Source organism: Lineus longissimus, chromosome 5, assembly GCF_910592395.1.
Source record: "Lineus longissimus chromosome 5, tnLinLong1.2, whole genome shotgun sequence".
Taxonomy (NCBI): domain Eukaryota; kingdom Metazoa; phylum Nemertea; class Pilidiophora; order Heteronemertea; family Lineidae; genus Lineus; species Lineus longissimus.
This window is the reverse complement of record NC_088312.1, coordinates 404261-424905: the sequence shown is the minus strand read 5'-3', so window position 1 is coordinate 424905 and position 20645 is coordinate 404261. Positions and strand designations below refer to the sequence as shown.

General features: G+C 42.9%; 1 protein-coding gene across 5 annotated transcripts in view; it reads left to right on the top strand.

Moving 5' to 3' along the window:
* Positions 1-1431: 1431 nt before the first annotated feature.
* The window catches only part of LOC135487535 (SH3 and multiple ankyrin repeat domains protein 2-like), a 34905-nt gene continuing 15691 nt past the window's right edge, over positions 1432-20645 (top strand). For 2 of the 5 annotated variants that reach the window (XM_064771311.1, XM_064771307.1), the window contains exons 1-15: positions 1594-1698; positions 5863-6057; positions 9691-9762; positions 10736-10861; positions 14308-14379; positions 14660-14768; positions 15121-15275; positions 15778-15945; positions 16183-16299; positions 16614-16758; positions 16940-17203; positions 17901-18098; positions 18504-18653; positions 18837-18938; positions 20357-20426. In XM_064771311.1, the coding sequence (XP_064627381.1) occupies positions 5947-6057; positions 9691-9762; positions 10736-10861; positions 14308-14379; positions 14660-14768; positions 15121-15275; positions 15778-15945; positions 16183-16299; positions 16614-16758; positions 16940-17203; positions 17901-18098; positions 18504-18653; positions 18837-18938; positions 20357-20426 (1859 nt within the window). In that variant the 5' untranslated portion in view covers positions 1594-1698; positions 5863-5946. Of the gene's footprint in view, positions 1448-1593; positions 1699-4506; positions 4556-5862; positions 6058-9690; positions 9763-10735; positions 10862-14307; positions 14380-14659; positions 14769-15120; positions 15276-15777; positions 15946-16182; positions 16300-16613; positions 16759-16939; positions 17204-17900; positions 18099-18503; positions 18654-18836; positions 18939-20356; positions 20427-20645 lie in introns of those variants that run through there. The other 3 variants (XM_064771308.1, XM_064771310.1, XM_064771312.1) reach the window with 3 other exon arrangements.

The window sequence follows — 20645 nt, the reverse complement described above, 5'->3', positions numbered from 1 at the left end:
GCTAGGTATAATAAATCTACAAATCCATTCGTTGGATCAATAGCCATTCATATGACCGTTCAGAACTAGCATTGCAAACAGCTCCGCCTGTCATCGACTAGCGGAATCAAAGCTGTAAAGTCTTATCAGAATCGTCTATTGACACGTTGAAGTTGCTCAATTTCACGTAGTTGGGGACCGGTGGGATTCGAACCAGCGCAAAAAGAAAAACCCAGTCAGGACAGCGCCTCAGACCACTGTAGCGCTGTATAGTTGGAATAGAGAGCGCGGTAGCCAGTACATATTCAGCACGGGGTGAGGGCGGTGGGTGACGCTGTTCAAAGACATCGGAGCTTTAGATTCTGCTCATCAAAGGAATGAAAGTACGATAGAATCTCAACTGATCAGATTCTTTATTCCAGCCAAGACATGAGGCTGTAGCCTGGTACCACTGGCCACCGTCAGACGACGCTGTATTGACGGGACAGCGTCGTCTGACGGTGGCCAGTGGTACCAGGCTAATGAGGCTGAGCCTCGGTTTGGAGTAACATCATTTACATACAATGTATATAGTGTATTACAGTAAGTGTAGGTGGAGACACTGTTGTGAAGTCATGGTAGCACCTTGCCTGCTTTACAGGAGCGAAAGTGAGAAACGACAACATTTCTGTTTTCCACCGCAACGGGCCTGTGTATTTTACCATCGGGCCAGAGTCCTCTATTAAAACATGTGTACATTACGTGTACATTGTTGTGCATAGGTTTTGGTGAAAAAAGTACTCATTGGACCAATCAATCTGCACAAAATTTTATACGTGTCAAGAAGAACCATTTGCCAATAGCATAATAAAGTTTAAAAAAATTCCAATACCGATTGCCTGAGAAAAAAAGATTTCCGTACACCATATCCATCAAAACGTCACTGGCGCATTGATACGGCCCTGTCAAAGTACAAGTTCTAAACTGACCAGTGAGACCACATTTTCTTAAATATATTATCAAAAAGCATATTTCTGTGATGGCCTGACTCTGTAGATTAAGAATCAACCACAGATTGAGAATTAATTCCACTTTGGTCCATCCCAGCCATGTATTTACCACAACTTGACATTTTGATAAGCTCTATGTGCCACACTTCCGGTCGTGGATGAATACAGGTCTCTGCCCATCGCTCTATATTGTTACCTGCAGAAATGACTTTCGGCCAATGAGACAGCTGTGCATGCACCATATCTCTTCTGGATGTGCTCTCCCCTTCACATCTCGCCATTGGGAACGAGCTTACAGTTTAATTGTAGTGACCTTAGCCCTCACTTCAAGCACGGATTATGGATCTCCGTGTGAGGGTTACTGATATACAGCCGAGGCCTTAGGCTTCCCATGCCAGGGCCGGGGTCACTGACTTATCTTTTATTATCCGCATGTTGGCCACAAACAAGATGCCACCAAGTCGCTATAAGTAAACGAGGTATGCACACTAGTGAGTTCGGTCAGGGTGGTGTTGCAGGAGGTCATGTGCAGGTTTGTTGCCTGTCACAACCAACGTGTCCTCAAACCATGACTTTTTCAGTTCAGCGCTCACACACTAGGGAGCGCTGCAAGCATGAAAAGAATGGCGGTTTGATTGGATTAGCGGATTGTGAATGAACGGGAGACTAATTGCAATTAATTCTATTGAAAGGGATTAGAGTTAGCGTTCTTATAAGTCGGGGATTTTTGGTAAGTGGGTCGGTTTAATAACCTGCTGTTTGGATTGACGAAACCTGCAGACGATTGTATCTATAATCCAGTTTTATTTCCCACTTTTCTCCAAATTGGTTTTCTGGCAACATTGTATGGCCTTAGTGCATAGTTGTGTAGGTCAACACACGCATGCAGGGTGACTTGGTCATATGGGATGGGTGAGGGGGGTGGGGGTGGGAGTGGGGGTGGGGGTGGGTGAGGGGTGCCCCTTCTGTGAAACCTGCATGGTCCCACTCCAGCACCAACCACTGTCCATTATATATAATCAGAGTGACAATGTTGGGGAGTGCCCAGACCTTTTGATTCAATGACAGGCTAGTGTACACCACACACTTCTCAATAACACAGGTGTCAACACCTGTATCCCAGGATGACAGTCATCACACATCCACTACGGTGAAGAGTTATTTTCACATGCCTGGTATTCTCCTCATCAAACTTTCCTCACCACAGTGCATGTATTGATTTCCAACAGTGCACAACTATACATGCTGACAGAGGTGATTACGATTTCAAGTTTTCAACAAATCAATATGTTTATTGCCTTATAGGTTCATGTACAATGTGTAAAATTCACCTGTGTTTATAGTTCAGCAGGAGAAAGCTTTCCTAGGCCTCAGCTTTACATATTGACAGTAGCCTAATTCCACAATCATAGTCCCAGGTGAGGTTTTGGTGACAACCTGCCTGACATCCTGAGCATGTCACATGCAGCTGAGCTTGTCCTGTTTATCATCTGTCCAAGCTTTGCTTAAACTGCTCCTCATACGATTCAATCGGAGACTTCTCCTTCAAAGGAAGGAGGCATCCTGTTGTGCAACTCGCATTGTATATTGAGACTCAATACGCTGCAGACCTCAGCTCGGTCCAACTTTGTTGCATTGTCGCTGAAAAATAAGTTGAGAGAGTTATTTGTCATCTAAAAGACAACTTGGCACATCATTTGAAATCTAGGGCTCAGTATCTGATATAGTCTATCACATGATATGTACCAGGTATCTGACAACTGTCTTTACCGGTCACAGCCGGTCAGATTGTTTGAGATGGGGCTGGTGTAGAAGGAAGATATGTCCATATATCAATGTTGGACCCATGTGTATCTACCTCAGAGCTTCCCCCTGCTCCCCCGGCCCGGCTGAATACAATTCTGATCCTTGTGTTGTTCTCCTATAGAATTACTGTCTGAGCCCTGAGCAAAGGTAGTTACCTCAGGGTTTGCTATTTGATCACCATTCATACCACACTCTGAGACTGAAGGATTTCATTTCACCTTGAAAATAAAGTTACCATTGTTATGCCTTAGAGGGGGCAGAGTGGTACTGTTTAAAATACTGGTCAGAAAACCATTAAAACCACTGCCCAACTCTATGTTTACTTGAAGACCTTTGTGGTATACAAACCACTCAATCATGATACTTGACCAAATCTGTGAAATCTTCTTTAAAAAGCACAATTCAGAATCCACAAAATCAGAGACCGATGTTGACTCCCTGCCTGGTGTAATGCATGTGAAGCCATGCAAACCAGTTCAAACTGCCAGTGAGTTCTTATGTCATACAGATCCCTTTCTAATCATTGTCCAGTGCAATAAGCTGTCAATCATTCAAATGAGTGTAATTGACAGCAATAAGTGCCATGTCATGCTCTTAGAGCAATTCAACCAAAGCCATAGTTTAGATTGGAGTTCAATCAGAAGTGATTGATTTCATTGTGATTAAGATGTTGATAGGATGATGTTTTAGTCATTACCTGCTGCTGGACAGATATTTCAGAGTGGTTTAATTGAGATCTTTGGTCAAATGCATCATTGAATAATAATGGACAAATTAAAAAGTTGATTTTTAGGTCCGTTATTTTCGCAAAACATTTTCTCAGGCTGGGATGTTATCGTGGATTTAGTCAAGTTTCCTGCAGCTTGAATACCATGAAATTCCCAAGTCTCTTGGCTTGTCAGCCCCATTGAAACCCAAATGGAGTGGCACCGACAGATACTGGCCGAGCCAGTAACTCTATCAAGAGTTTAATCCAATGCCTGTGAAAATCATGCAGGTGTCCTGCGTGTTGTGGAAACCATAGCTTAATGGCGTCAAGGTAGAAACCATGTTGGGTTTCGGAGCCAAAGTTGATGAAGAAGAAGAAAAATACTTCAGTTTTTGTAATGTTTTTAGGAAAATATCATGTTTTTTTGTGCTTTTTTTACTTTAGGGGATTCCTTGTACAGATATCATTCAGGGAATCTTGAATGTCTCAATAGGGGAGATAAGAATGTAATATCCATTCTGCCCATTAGTCATCAGTCAAATTCTCGAACTTGCTGTCGTCAAAATCAAAATCAAATTGTGACATAGTGTTATCACCCTGTTTGATTTCCTCTTGAACTCGGCCTTGTTTAGATCAATCCTCGGCCTTGCAACGTCACAGGAATGATCGCATAGAGTAAGATTGGTATTGCATGACGCTGTATTGACATTCCCGAGGTCATCTTTGGACACTTCACATTCCAACCCTGTACACACTGAGGTATTCTTTATGGACACTTCATTTTCAGTTTTCATGTGATAAACTAGAGTGCATAGAAGGATTAGCGATTTAGCAACCTGTACCTGGATTTGTGAAATTATACATTACTGCCCTCTTTCCAAACTACTGTCAAATCAAAGGATACAGAGTTTGTTATTGCCTTGCAGTTGGGTCAGGAACAGACCTACTACTTTGACCAACCTTCAGTGTTGCCATTGCTTTGCCTTTGGGCTGCCTGCTTGTCAATCTGATTTAACGAACAAATACTGATTTGAGTTGAATCAGGAGTAAGCGGATACAGGATAAGCACTTAGTGAGTACTCTCTTTCATCGTTCTGGTGGCGTACAGTATGAGAGCCTTGAGGAGTCGGACTTGAAAAACCTGGCAGCTGGTTCCTCAATGAGTAGAATCACCACTTTTCCTAACTGATCCTTTCAGCCATTTCATGTGTTGCCACCAAGCTGAACATTTTCTATCGATTTATGGTTTGTCCTCATGGAAAGGGTTAAACTCTCATCTCCTTGACACTATCATCATATTTGTATTATCTGTTGTTTATCATCGATTGAAAACAAGTATTCGATACCATATTTGTGGGCGAGGACAGTTGCCACGGTTTTCATTCAGATCATTGCGAGAGTAAAAATAGGCAGACAAGGTGTTGAAAAGGAAAAGTACATGTGGTATTTAATATGTCTTGACTCCCAATGGTGTTGCTCTCAACTCAGTGGATTAAGACCTCACCTCTGTCATTGCCCTTGTCAGGTCAGCCCTACCCCCAACCCCCAACCACTGCCTCTTACATGTTCTCATGTTATACCCCTTGTGACTACTCCTAAACAATGCTGATGATGACCCCCTTGAGGAGTGCTCAATCCATTCATTCATTAAGACTTTAAAATGGGCTCATGAGGAGGCCAGAAAAACAATAAACGAGGTGAAACTACAACAGCGAAACCAATCCTGCTTGCCGGCTGCAGTGAGTCGTTGTGACATAGTTTGCTGATAGCTCATACTGCGTGACAATGTGTGATGTCCTTATCATTTACATCATCAGCAGGTTGTGTTGACGTAAGATGTTTGCACTGGCCTCTCAGTGTTATCTTCCGGTTTCATCAAAAGTCTGCACCCTATTGCGTCTCAAAGTATTTGACTGGTTTCCAATTGTTTCTGGCCAATTAAACCGCGAGATTGAGATGGTGTGATGTTATGCTTGCAGTTTCTTGGCTTAGGTCAGGTGGAATACTTGGCTAGACCAGCCGGCAGGTGGTCGCTTTCCTTGCTAAGACTGAGGCTGCACAAAAGTATCATCTGGGTGTCTCTGTCTGTGCATATTCCTTGGAAATATCTAAATCTTTTACTGGTCTCTAAGATTTCTTAGGCTGTAAAAGGGTTTCTGTAGAGGATAGGTGTTCGTAGCCCATGAAGAGGCTTGTTTATCGTGTATGAAGTGTGTATGGGAGTCTTCCAGTTCACTTTACCCTCCCAGATGTACCTACAGGTGGAATCACTTCATTTCACAGGGATGCTCGAGGAGGACCACAATTGAGGATTGATCGATATCTTGTCCAATGTTACTATTCTCTTGTCTTATACTTTGCCTCTTTCCTATCTTGCAGATTGATTTCGGAAGACAAGAAGTGCAATGGCAGCATCTGAGATTACTAATGCACACTAACTTGTAACTGTTCTAGGACCTGGTTATGGCAGGTATTGAGGATCATCCAGACGCGATCGACGAAGGGGACTATAATGAACCACCGCCCCCAAACTCTGTCTACATCAGAGTGTCTCTGCCAGATCAGAAAACACAGGTGAGTACATTTACTTCTCTTTGCAGACTGTTGGTGCAGTGGAGGTTCCAATGACATTGCTGCAGCGCACGGTTCATAAGATTCTGTCGTCAAAAGGATGTATGACTATGTCAGCTGAGTGGTGGCCTGTGGGCCTCTTGTTTGGTTGCTAGAGATCTGCCTGTCTTCCATCAACGATTGTGTGTTACAAAGAAGCGCTGGATATCATGTCTTATTGCCAGGTCTGGCGCAGCAGCTTTAGGGGATATCAGATAGATCCAACCCTGGAGGGAGATCAAGAATTCATCATCCTCGGATTTCTTGGCTCATTCTCGTGTTAGTTGCCTCTGCTCACTGCGTTGAGTATCTCTGTCTGCTTCATTGGTGAATCATCTCCAACCAGGCAAGATGAGACCAAACCACCTGTTTCTATCAGATATATGGTTTGATTGATTATGGTTCCTTTGAGTATAGATGAGGCATGATTCCACCGCAAAGTGGGTGAAAGCATGTCCGAAATCATGAAAACAGTTTTGGAAGTGAGCTTTAGAAGCCTCACAGCACGACTGATGGCCAAGCTTTATGGCAATGACTTGTTTGAACTAATATATTCATGTTTTCTATGATAGAACTATTGCTATGTACATTAGTATGGGGATTGAGAATGAGTTGTATCAGAGCAGCTGGTGTAGCATCTGCTCAATGACGAGTCGCATGTGGAAGGTGAAGTACATGGGACCCTTGACAATCCTATCCAGTCCCATGATGCCATTGACAAACTATCGATGAATACAGTGGGTTGTATGTTGTGATACTAAAGTATCTCTTTGTTCTGGACCTTATGGAGAGTTTGCCATACTCCATGCAGTCGCCTTTGCTCGTTCCTCTACATTCTACCCCTGTTTTACTGAGACTGTTGATGAATACAGTGGGTTGTATGTTGTGATACTGAAGTATCTCTTTGTTCTGGACCTTATGGAGAGTTTGCCATACTCCATGCAGTCACCTTCGCTCGTTCCTCTACATGCTACCCCTGGTTTACTGAGACTGTTGATGAATACAGTGGGTTGTATGTTGTGATACTGAAGTATCTCTTTGTGCTGGACCTTATGGAGAGTTTGCCATACTCCATGCAGTCACCTTTGCTCGTTCCTCTACATTCTACCCCTGGTTTACTGAGACTGTTGATGAATACAGTGGGTTGTATGTTGTGATACTGAAGTATCTCTTTGTTCTGGACCTTATGGAGAGTTTGCCATACTCCATACAGTCGCCTTTGCTCGTTCCTCTACATTCTACCCCTGGTTTACTGAGCGTACAGTCCACTGTCACTTTCTTTGCTAATCTGGTTTGTGTACCATGTTATAGAATGAAACCTGGAAGAAACAGAAAGTTCATCTACTGTATGACTATTTTGTGGCTGGTCAGCAGTTCTCAGTGAAGATTGGGTGATCAAGTCTGTCCATATCATTGGTGTTTGACCTAAACCGAACAACTCCACAATCTCATACATGTGTTGTGAATAGCTTCATGGCCAGACTCAGTTGTCCAGTTGATCCAGTTTTCATGGGTTTGAATCCCTTTCGCTCCTTCCCTGTTAGAGTTTGAAGTAATGGTGGGTTGATAGCAGTAGCTGCTTCACTCCTTCCCTGTTAGAGTTTGAAGTAATGGTGGGTTGATAGCAGTAGCTGCTTCACTCCTTCCCTGTTAGAGTTTGAAGTAATGGTGGGTTGATAGCAGTAGCTGCTTCACTCCTTCCCTGTTAGAGTTTGAAGTAATGGTGGGTTGATAGCAGTAGCTGCTTCACCCTAGGAAGTCTTTTGACAAGGGCATGCCTGAGGGAAAGCTCTCATGAAGGGTGTTTAATCCTAATATAAGTAACTGAACTTCTCCACACATGATTGATCCTTTCCCCTTGCTTCTAGTGAGATTTGCCCTTCCAACCACCTGTTCAAAGATCGTTCACATTCCACCTGCCTTTCAATGAGCAGCTAAATATCTCCGACCAACAATAATTTACCTGGTGAATACTCCGAACTGCTGGTGTAAATAATTGCTTTCTGATAACGAGCTCATGCAAACTGAATAATTGCTTGGTAAATGACCTTATCAACTCGTGCAAACATTTAATGGCCAATTTTGTGCAACCATCAAAGTATTTGATGTAAGTCTCTTCCGTTTCTGTCAAATACTCTTAGTGTCTGTGTCTGCTTAACAGTACGTCTCTGCTGCTCAGCTTCAGGATCAAAGATTATCATTGCACCGGTAGCACATCTCAAAATTGAATAAACCATTTCCTCCAGCCAGTGATGAATGATAGATGATGTCCTGTGCAGTGTATCAGGTTTTGTGCGGCTGTGAGCTGTAATTAGGCTAACTATTGTTAGAACCTAGGAATTCATTCTATTGATTAGTTATGATACGTTTCCACGGTGATGTAAACACACTAAGCTAACATTAGCTTAGAACTAAGAAGAAAGTGGTTAGTAAACATCTTGTTTCACACTCATAGTTTGTCTGTTCTTACGGGATAGTACAGAACCCGAAAACTAAACATCGCTGTCAGTGTCTGGCAGGGTGGGGTGCAGCGGGGGTTGGGATGGGTAATCTTGTTTCCTCCTACAAAGCTGTTGAAATCATTAGATAGAGCAGACCGTGTTTGTGTCATAATGAGCCCGAGAGAAGATTATAAACCGGTTATGGTAATGCGATTGAATATTGCAATAGGATTAGAATATGTACCCTTTAACTCACAACCCGCATATAACCCGACAAGGTAATTGTGTGAGAGTTACTAGGGCACTGCTGAATTATTGAATGGTCTTGAATATTGATTTCTGCTAATCTAGTTCATTACTCACCATGGAATGTTTCCCTTTCATTCAAACCGTGTGGGTTTTTTTATTGCTATTCAGAGTTAGCAGACATGCCAGAACTCTACAATAGTCAAAAAATGTTTAAAACATATTCCAAAACCAATGAAATTCTGTAGGTAGAATAAACAGGAATGAGAAAATGAAGAACTGCACCAATGTAGCCTAGAGGTATGAAAGTGACAATATCCTGGTGGTCATGCCTAATTCCTGCCTGCTGAAATAATCATCAACTTAAACTGTCATCAAAAACTACTGCGAAATGATTGAGCATCTTTACCCCTGGGCCCGGGGGGGGGGGGGGGGGGCTGGGGTTTGATTCTGACATATTTGACATCACTGCAGCCGGAGTGCTAAACTTGCATGAGAGCCCAGCTTGTATTCAGAGTGCGTTGAGATGGCTCATTCCGGCTTAATTCTGGCTAAACCTATGCTGTGTCGCACAACAACAACTATTTGCTGATTGTGTTTCTCTTGTTGGTTTTGGTCATTTGTATGATATTGAAACCAATCAATGAAGGCCGTTATCAATTATTGGCACTATACTCGAGCTAATTATAAATAATGCTAATACCACACTGCATATTCTCAGGCAAGAGCACAGAGAATCTCAGCAAGTCGCTGGGTGTCTTCTCGAATTCCAATAATACATCTGGCAGTTTGTACAAAGAAGATCAGCATGACTTCTAGGTCTAGATCATCAACATCATTCCCAACTTTGCCCTCTGAAGTCTGTCAATTACTGCAACTCTAATCTTCTACCTTTTCTCCTATTTTCCAGAAATGCCTGCAGTTCCAGCTCGATGAGACAGTATGGACGGCAAAGTTAATAGTTCTGGCTACTCTTGCAAAGGTAAGGTTGGCAGGAAACGTGAACGTCAACATAGATGTCCTCAAATCTTTGGTTACCAGTCGTACATGTGTCTACTCTTCTCCAGACCTTAAAAGTTTAGAAATTGAGAGGAACAGAAATGGTCCTTTAGGAAGGTGGTCAAGGATTTCAGTTGTGACATCGCCAGGGAATGTCTTGCATCGAGTAAGGTTGTAGAAGACCAGATATCTTGAACTTACTACGTTTTAATCTCATCAATCGGCTGATGGCTCACATTATAAATGAGTGGAGCCGACATGGCACTTTGGCAAAGAAGTGGAAATTCAAGATATCTGCCTGGTTTACCTGTTAAACTTCTCTGGAAAGGTTTGAAAGTAGTTGACTTCAAGAAAGTATTTCTAGTTTTGAGCTAATTTGCTTCACACTGAAGTTTCAACGATCGCTCTAGAGTCAGTTAGACCTTGGTGTTCCTCAGCTTGCCAAGGCCTGTTGTGTTTTTGTGAAAAGACGAAAGTAATTTAACTACATGCAATGGTCTGCCTCAGAAGTCAAACACTCGAATGTAGGAAAGGAATCGATGACTGAAACCAGTGTATCCTCAAGGTTCTTCAGCTGAGAATACCAGATGCAGAATAGACAGCTCTCTATGCTTCTTGACCCAAGCTGCAACAGGCAGTTGGTGGTTGTTCTACACAGACAGTACAAGTAACCCTAACTTCTCTGAAACGAGATGTAAGAAATATCCAAGAACAGTGACTAATCATCAACCAATGAGCTGCTGCTGTATTGATTTGAGTTGATCTTCATCACTTCATGCTCACCTGAGGGAACAGGTTTGAGGCAGAGTTGAGTTTTTGATGAAGTAGTCCTAGTAGATTGGACAGTGTACGAAAACGCCCTTGGCTAAAAAGATGAAATCATGGCTCCAGTCTGTCCTAAGTGGGCTGGTGTCAAATGGTAGGTATCCTTACATTGTGTTGTCTTCTCCTTACAGGATGTTCGAGATGGTCATAACTACGGTTTCTACTGTCCCCCTATGAATGGTCGCGCTGGCAAGTTCCTGGAGGAGGAGAGAAAACTCAGGGAATATCCGTTAGCCGGACCGATTGGATTCTTGGAGGTATGACTGCTGTTTAATTTGATAACCAGTCATGTAAGGAAGAAGCTAAATAAATGCTATTGGACTCAGTCCTTCAGATCAAAGGGTTACAGTCAAGATATGCTTCAATATCAGCCCTGCAAGTCTTGACTTGGGCGAATACAGTCTTGTCTGAATTGATATATCTCCATGCTCATTTGATAGTTCTTATAGGCCTAGACCAAGTTGAAAATTTAGAATGTCTCACCTGTAATTAGGCCTAATGTGATAGCATCTGCCGTGAGTCATACTTCCTCAATCGATTATGCAAATTATGTGATATGAATTCCATTTGTTAGTTGTTACTAGAGTGGAGGCATGATGAAAGAGGTGGTGGGGGTGTCCCAGTTAAAGAGGTGGTGGGGGTGTCCAAGTTGTAATCTGGTCAGTAACACTTGAGCCACAGACACAGTCAGTCGTTCTCCAAGGATGATCTGATGGGGTTACTTGCAGCCTTTGCAGGGTCAGATACAGAACAAATGTAAAGGTCTGAGTTTCTAGATATTGGAGTGAGGGGAGCCCTTTGCTGTATACTGAGGGATAACAGTTTGCGAAATGGACATTCAATCTGAATAACCTTTATCATGTTTATGTTGTAGCTCAGTTGATTGAAAGGCCTCGGCCTTGTTGACCACCTGAGGCTCTGGTAATGAGAGGTCTAACCTTGTGTAACCCAGTGATAGGCCTATTCCCTTGCGTTTAGCTATTCTGTGCTACCATGGTGAACGGCTATAAGCCAGTTGTTGTTACAGTTCATAACACTGGGGTGTCCGGTTAACAGGCATTTTAAGCTGCACCGAGATAGGAACTAAGTGTGTTTGAAATCGTAGGGAATAGTTTGTTGTTGGACTTGAAATTGTTGGTTATGGAACGAAATACCTCGGGAGTTATACGATGAGTTACGATGATTTAGGCAGACAGCCGGCCAAGTTATGCATTGAGGCGCGGCATGTGTGGCCCATCATTTGAACCCATGGTGAAAACATTGAGTTTGTTGTCTGTGTAGAGAAAACAGCTATCCATAGCAAAATATTTCACCAAGGTGATTTAATACTTTTCAGAATTGTGAACTTATACTATATTATTCCAGAGCAGACCTTATGCAAGAATAGTTGCATGGTCGTGACTATTTGTCATGCATAGATGCAACGCCTCTCTAATCTAATCATAAAATAGTCTTGCTAATACCATTTTCTTGTCTCAACTGCTTATTTATCACATCATGCCTTGATATGCTGCTATAAATACCACAGTCATGTATAGGTAATGCTTGAGTGAAATGTACAGTTGGTCATGGGTGTGTCTCTCTGCTTCCCGCTGGAATTAGTTCAGCTTGTAGTATTGAAAGACCGACATATCTAGGGGTTAGGTAACGGTCCATGGACCATGATGCCACTTATGGTGACGTTGATATTGAGGTGATTCAGTTGAGAGTTCTGCATTCTCAAGTTAGACTTGTCCAACGGTCAGCCTCGTAACCTCTGTTTGTTTACATCCTTTCAAGGACAACCGCTACGGAATAAGGAGTTGAAGTGAAACTCATCTATTGGAGCAGGGCTCATTGAGTCCGGCAGAAAGGCCTCCTGGCATAGCCTGCCCTTCTTTCATAATCATAGGCCTAAGCAAGTTTCTATGGTCCATTGCCAGCATAACTCCTGTCAAAATATGGGCAAGAAATATTGTTACAACTACAGGATGTGCGTCCTTTGATGTTTGTCCACCGATTGTCACAACTGTGTTAACATTTGTGTAAGTATTGCAACAGTTATTCTTGGGGTAGGCCAAGGTCTGAAGTGACAGTCACCAATAACTTTTCATTTCTAATTATAGTTGTGCTTAATCTCATAACCCCAGTCAGAGATTATGAGAAAGAGACTTAATGCACGTGTCCTTTCTCTTTTACAAGCAGTAGGCCTTCCCGTTTGACTTATATCCATAGGCCTACCCGTTTGACTTAAGAACAATCATATCCCTGGCTTTTGGTGGTGTAAGTCACTGTAATAATAAGCAAGTTAGCTGGACCTTGTATCGTTTTGGGTATAATAGTCAACTGTGACTTTTATTGTTGTAATGTTAAAATTGGATTGTGCTATAGTTAGCCTGAGAAATGGAGACGGATTTTACGTGCTTTGTTGTCAAAGGATATTACCCTTAGCCTGAGAAATATTGGGACCAAGGAGAGAGAAAGAAGCCGATGTATTGAGTTGTGGTTGAGATTTATTGTACAAGGGATTCAGCTATTTGAACAATTCAATGTTGGTTTAGTCAGGTTCTCTCAGTGAGGTTTGCACGGTCAATAGCTGGCATCACAGGTAGTAACAGTTTTAACAGTGATTGAGTGAATGAACAGTGGAATATAAGACCGCCCAAGGATTTTATTTTAGATTCCAAATCCTAGGGTCCTCTTATTCTACATATGAAGTGTGAACACCCAGGTCCCTGTGACAATTTAGTTATAAGCAATAGCGTAAAACATACTTCACGCGCGTGACCAGTTGTCGTTATCACCTTTTGAGCTTGTTGGATTTTGTACATGTTCTGGTATGAAAGATATGTGGTGGACCATTTCCAATAAGTCTACATTTCGGAGAGTTATCGATGGCTGTCCTCTATGAAATCAGAAAGAGCTTACTGTGATTAACGATTCAATCATGTAACGTTCCCATTGAAATCGCAATGTGGCAATGGTTATGTTGGCGTCAGTGTTGCCGAACGCCCTTCACAATGTCAGATCCTGTCTCACACTAGTTTCGGGTTTGGCATCTCACGGTCTCATAACTTTGAAATCAGAAGCGCTTTTCTGTTTCAGAGAATGCTTGCCATGTAGGCCTACATCAGTGTATTGCCTGAGGTGTTCATGATAATATGTAGTTACACAGCATGGTGCATATTCTATAATATTCTGTACATGTGACACATTGTCAATAGAACATGATGGAAGCTCGAGATTTTAATCAATGTTTTCCGTTCTAAAGAGTTGAAAAAATCGACGTACTGTCGATATCAAATAATAATTGTATGTGGCTGACAATAGTATTGTAATTTATGAATAACTTACTTCCATGATGTGGCATTTTGATAGTGTGAAGTGTGTTTAAGGCAGTGCATTCGAGAAGACCTCTCCAAGTCAAACTGTTTTACGTTAAAGCCTCTGATGACAAAAACCAACCTGCTGTGATATCTAATTGACTGTTGTTGATATTAGAATTTAGAAAAACAGACTAACGAGCCTCGCGTGTCGGTGCTGGGGAGTCTTGTGTGAGATGGGATATTGAGTCTTGTCTACTTATTATTGGTAACTTTGATATTTCATCATAACTGCATGATATACACAGGCTATGATATTCTGTGTACTTTATTAGGATGCGTAATATTGGGTTAGGTTGTTCCATTAGTTGTCATTTCCAGCCCTCCCATTCTCGTTCCAGTTTAAATACAAGCGCCGTGTCTACAGACTGATGCAGGTGAATCCACGCAAGCTCAAGCAGCTTCATACCAAGGTGAGAGCGGGCCAACCTCACCAACACCACAACTCTATCAAACATTAAAAATTGAGCAAGATTTTGTTCAGCGGCCATGCAGGGCACAAGTGACAACGTCCTCCGGGGAATACTTTCACCATTTTGAGGATTTGGGATGAGTTGTGGTGTTTCTTAGATTGAAAGTTTTCTCGCCAGAGTCATTTCTTTCCTTGACATGATTAGTGAGGCTTGTCATCAGCAGACGTCTATCATCTGCTGCCAGACACTCTTGTTTACAATTCTAGTTGTGTTCTTTCAGGCCAATCTCAAGCAGTTCTTGGATTATGTACGTAAAGGCGAGTTTGAGAAAGTCAGCAAGTTCATCAACAAGGGATTGGATCCAAACTTCCACAACAATGACATTGGAGGTAGGCTGGTGTATTCTCGTCGAGTCTTCTTTCAGTCTCTATATCATTCTCAAACATCCTGTGTGCGGTGGCCGTGATTAGAGACTGATAGCCAGGTTGCATAATCTCAATGATCATGTCATGTTATCGTGAGAGAACTTGCATTGATGAGCTACGCTGTTATAACAAGAAGTACTAATTACCATGGTTACTACCTGTTTTTATTGGTGGTGAGGTTGTCATCTTGTGTAGTATTGGTCTGCGGTCTGGCAGGTCTGAGTGGTTCCACTGGTGGCTCTTTTTGGAGAGAGCGTTAGTCTTGATGTAGGAAGGACTTTTTGTGCTTGACCCCTCCGTCAATCTTCACTTCCAGAAACCCCTCTCACTCTGGCGACCACCTTAGCCAAGCCACGACAAATGATTATGACTTTAGTCAATGGTGGCGCTCATATCGACTTCAGAAGGAAAAAGGATGGATGCACGCCGATGCATAAAGCTGCGATTCGAGGCAATTATGATGCGCTCAAGGTGAGAATCATTCAAGGTCAAAGCTAACAACCGCACGGCTGGAATGATTTGGAAAACCTTGCTGTGTTGACTGCACAGTTCTAGTGAGTTCTCGCTGTGAATAGTGACATTTGAGCTGTGAAAATAGAAACAAGGATGTTGAGACTCTCCTCAACTGATATGTCCTCACTGACCTTGGAAAACCTGGCACGTCTGCCTCAGTTGAATCAAATGATAACATTTGGAATGAATACTGTTGAAGGTTTGAATACTGACTGCTCAAGCCTTGGTTAAGTGTCATTGAGATTTGGTCTAAGATCAACTGTGCCAGACCACTTGATCGACTGGCAAAACGGGCTTGACACAAATTGAGCAAATTCTCAAAAGTCATATTTGACACACTGTCAACTCATGTTCATGTGATTTGTGGTTGATGATTTTGAGTTAAGTGTTGTGAAACGTTAAGCCTGCGAGGCTAGAAGCTTGAGGATGCGATGTCTTACAACCATGAATCTCATTTCAGGTTCTGCTCGAGCTTGGTGCGTCTCCTAACTACCGAGACGTGCGCGGTCTAACGCCGCTCTATTACACTGTGTTCAACGACACGAGTCCCTACTGCCTTGAGCTGCTCCTTCATGACCATGCTGTGATTGGGATCAAAGATGAGCAGGGATGGTCTGAGGTTCATCAGGTGTGTGTTGGACATTCCTATACAGGGTGGATCAAAAATGCTTTGGCCGAGATTGCATCACACGCAGCCAAAGACCGAGTCACTAAAGAGTGATGGGTGTATGCTAGAGATCACTGTGACAGGTATTGTAACACAGAAGAAGAGTTTGGTGATTGAGGACTGTAGAGGTCACCTTCACAACCAGCTAAAGAGTCCCGCTAAGATGTGTCCCCACTTCAACTTTGTTTTACTTTCCAGGCGTGTCGTTTCGGTCGTGTTCAACATTTAGAACATTTAGTTTTCTATGGTGCTGATATGGATGTGCAGAATAGTAGTGGTAACACTCCGCTGCATGTGTCTGCTGTAAATAACCAGGTAAGCTTCGTATCAGGCCTGTCCAAGTGAGAATAGAAGGCAGGTTGTCTCAAGGTTCTGTCTAAATAACACTGATGTTTAATCTGTTCACTGGATTATCTCCACCATTGTCCACAATGGCTTCTTCAGGATGGATGTTGTTCACATGTTTCTCTCACAGGTTTGTTTCAAGCCTTCACCACGAAACATTTGATCTTTTGAGTTTTAGGCATAAACAGTAGAGAAAGCTGATCAATACAAAAATGGTGTGAGCAGGTCTTGGACATTTTTCAAAATGATTTGAACGTTCCCGTCCGTTTCTCTTTTGATTGCAGGAGTCTTGTGCACGTGTTCTCCTATTTCGTGGTGCTAATAAAAACTTGGAGAACAACAGTAATCAGACGCCCTGCCAGGTGGCAGCAGTGGCTGGGAACTTCGAGTTGGCGGAGGTAATACGCCATCATCAAGAGGACGATGTCGGTACGTATCATCGTTAATCAGCAGGAAAAAAACAAGTGAAAAAAATATTTGGACTTTTTTCACCTTTTTCATATATTTTCAAAATTCTGAAAAATTATCAGAGTCAAAAACTTGTTGAACCTCATGAGTCAGATTGAGGGTCCCATCTTGCCTTGTTAATAGCGTGTCCCTTGCCTTCCAGTGCCATTCAAAGAATCTCCCAGCTACAGTGAAAGGAGGAAGTCAATCGCCGCCTCACCGATGCTGAACGCCCTCCTCCGCAGTCGCAGCGATCCTCGCCTGGACCTCCACTTCATCAATGATAAACCACCTAGTCCCGCTTCGTCCCAATACAGCCTTCCTCCGTTCAATAGCTCAGATGATTCAGGGCGATGTGCATCGTTATATCAGGGTGATTCTGATTCGCCAAGGTCACTGAGTCTCTGTAGTACTGGCTCCATGTCAAGTAAGTACCACGGACAAAACTCACTTGTTGGACTCTCTTAATGTCACTCAGAAAGCCGGGTTTTATCAAATTCGAATACTCAGCCTCAATAGTGTTTGTGTTTGAAGTGATAATCGAGGGGCAGCATGGCCGAGTGGTTAGGGCTTCAGACTCACAATCCGAAGATCGTGGGTTCGATTCCCGCACCGGTCTGTCTGCTTTCAACCCTGAGCAAGTTGATTTACCTCGATTGCTCCGTCCTTCGCATGAGACGTAAAACCGAGGTTCCTTGTATCTGGTGTCTATTCCAGAGCAAGTAAAAGACCCCATCCAAGTGGACTGTAGCTTGTGGTGGACTACCCCTCCTCAACTTGTGGTGTCTATGCCACGAAGCCGAAGTCGGAGTCACTAGGCCAATAAACCCAATTGGCGCTAAACCGTAGTGGCACGCATTACCGCTCATCCCGCCTTGGAGGGGAAATACTCCCAGGAGAATGACCCCTCCAGAGGCAGAGCGAACGCGAAGAAGAAGAAGAAGAAGTGATAATCGAACAAGCATGTAGCAAGTGTGTTCCTGGCCAGATCCTCGAGGCCTGCTTTGTCTTAAATATTTCTTAACATATGCAAGAAGTCACAGCCAAAATGCTACTGCATCATATGGCTTGTCAACAGCATCGACTTGTTGACAAATATTCATTGCCAACGTGGTTGATTTCAGATGTGTTTACGTTTGAAATGAGCCATGCTCATTCGGGTCCCAATTCCCCAGGCCAGGTTATGTCAAGCCCTTCTCAACGGCCCAGGAGCCTTGCTCTCTTGCCCGTCCCTCATGTAAGAGCCCAGGCTTGTTCAAGCCATTCTTTACCAAGATGCCAGGGTCTGTCTGTGAGTCAAGCAGGGTCTGGATTGACCAGATGTGAGTAGGGCTGGCTTCTCCCCCTCACTTTCTTATGCCAGGTTCACGGTATATTCAATTCAAAGTTTTCTTTTGGTCCAGGGTCATCATGCTTATATTTCTTCTGTAATGCATGGCTTTATTAGTTTTTACAAGGACTTGGTGAAGGTGTCGATTTTGTTTCATCACGATGCTCTCTCAGTTTGGTCTCGCATGGGTCAGGTGTCTGATATCATTGTTATCCTGTTCAAACTTCCTTGACAGCCACTCATGTTACACTTGTCTTGTCCGCTCTTATTCCGTGACTTCCAAGCAAGGCCTGGTTGACACAAGGTCCTCATGGTGGTACTCTCATCTCATGTGCGAATATGAATATCAGGCAACTAGTTGCTTGTCTTGACATGATCTTCCTCATTCTCTCTCCAGGGCGGAGCTCCATTGACCTGCCTCCCATGTACAGTTTCTCCAAGAAGCGCCTGTACGCTGCTCTTCCTGGACGAACGTTCATCTGTGTCAAGAACTACCATGCGCAAGAGGAAGGAGAGTTGGACTTGAAGAAGGGAGCTTTTGTGGAAGGTTTGTGACATGACTGGCTTTATGGTGTGATGTGATACCCAATGTGGAGTTGCCACTGCTAAACATGTATTTGCATTTCTTGTTATGTTTTGTGCCTTGCTTCGTCTTATTGAACCAGTTTACTATCTGTCTTTGAGGATTCTTTGCCTTTCAGTTTCTGAGATCTATATGTCCTCATTTCAGTGCTAAGTGTCGGTGAAAAGGGATTCTGGGAAGGAAAGTCTGGCGACCGAGAGGGTTGGTTCCCGTCGATTTGTGTTCAAGAAGTCAAGACCAGAAAACATGGTAAATATGCAACGATTTTGGGACGTTGGTGCCTCGGGTCATGAAGATTGGTTGGTCTATATGCAGCCCAAGTGTCTTCATGCATTATGTGCATTACATGACAGTAAACAGTGACTTTGTGGTGGAATGTGGCCCATTGTTTTGAAGTATTCCAAAATGTTTGATCTTGGGCCGATACTCCCCAAGGAACTTGTTTGCATACCATTTTAGAGACTAAGTTAGAAAACATGTTGTGGACTAATTGAGCCTAAACTGTTAGTTTGTCCATTCTAGACATAGATCGTGTTGTTAAACCACCGAGTCCAGGTAGAGTCTTGGTTTAGTTACTTGCTGTGTGGTCATTATGTTAGTGAGCTGTCATCAGTCTTATGTCTAACTGTCAAGCTATTAAGTCTGTCCTTGACCCTTCCTGACAGGAGGGCTAGTATGAGTTATCTGAGTGGAGTGCATGGCATGAGCTATACCCTGGTGTGAAGTCTCGAGTGATTGCTTGTGACGTACTAGCCTTGGTCCCACCGTGGTATGACATTGTATTGAATTCTGTGTGAGTGTACCATGGCTATGCTACAGTTGAAGTCTAGCACTTGGTTCCATGCACTTGTTTGATTTTGTGTGTCTTTGCTGTATTGGTAAAATGTGTTTAAAGTTCAAGTGTCTTAATCCGGTTTGGGACCTCCTCAAAGACAATTTCCTGTCAGCGAAAGATGATTGATCTCTTGTACACCTGATCTGATAGTCTATTCAAGCTTGTGGCATTTCACCACACACATGTAGACATTGTTTCCACCCATTGACCATCAAGAACGCAGGTTGCTCAGTGCTGCTCCTGTCATTAACCCGTCGTACCAAAAGTGACACATTTCTCACCACATTGTAATGTCGCACGAAGTGCCTGACCCTCAATATTTGATCAACTGTGCAAACAAGATATAGGATCATGTTCTTCAGTTTCAAAGTAAAACAGAAAAGATGTCTTAGTAAGCAAGATTACACGAGGATAGCTGGGTGAAATGACACTGGTTTTGTTTCTATCTATCGTGTTGATGTAGGCTGTAGTGACTACCTGTACTGTTTTTGGTATGCACTGTACTTGTATTAGTATACTGAACTATCATAGTTCTAGAGCTAAGAAGAGTTGTGATAGTCTAGAGTGTTGTGATCTCAAATGTGTGTCTTATATCAGTTTCCACTACACCTGGTTTGTCCCTTGGCGGATGAAGAGACACGAACCAATCAAACCTGAGTACCTGTGTCTCTCAGCAAGTCAATCTCTAGTGTATGTTTTCAATGCAATCTATGTTGATATCTGTTCTCTTTGGTTTCAGTGAGTGAACTGGTACAATGATGAGTCTGTCAGACATGTGCTTGTTTCAACTTGTGCTGTGTAACATTGTTGATTAGATTCTGTCTTATTGCAGATCATCGAGTCCCTGACAGTGGATCTGTGGTGATTCGGCGGAATACTCTGGCCGCTCTCATGTTGGAGAAGTAAGTCCCATTCTTCCCATGTAAATGAAGTTAAAAACACATCTTTATATACAGTTTCCATTTCATAGTTGATTTCAAGGCATGAAATGATGACTCAAGCTGTATTGAAACTGTTAGCTGAAGCTTTGGTGTCTTAGTTGGGTCCTTCATGACATTGATTATCACCCAGAGGAGCTAAAGGAAGAATGCTGTACAATATACTGCAAGTTCTCTAACTCT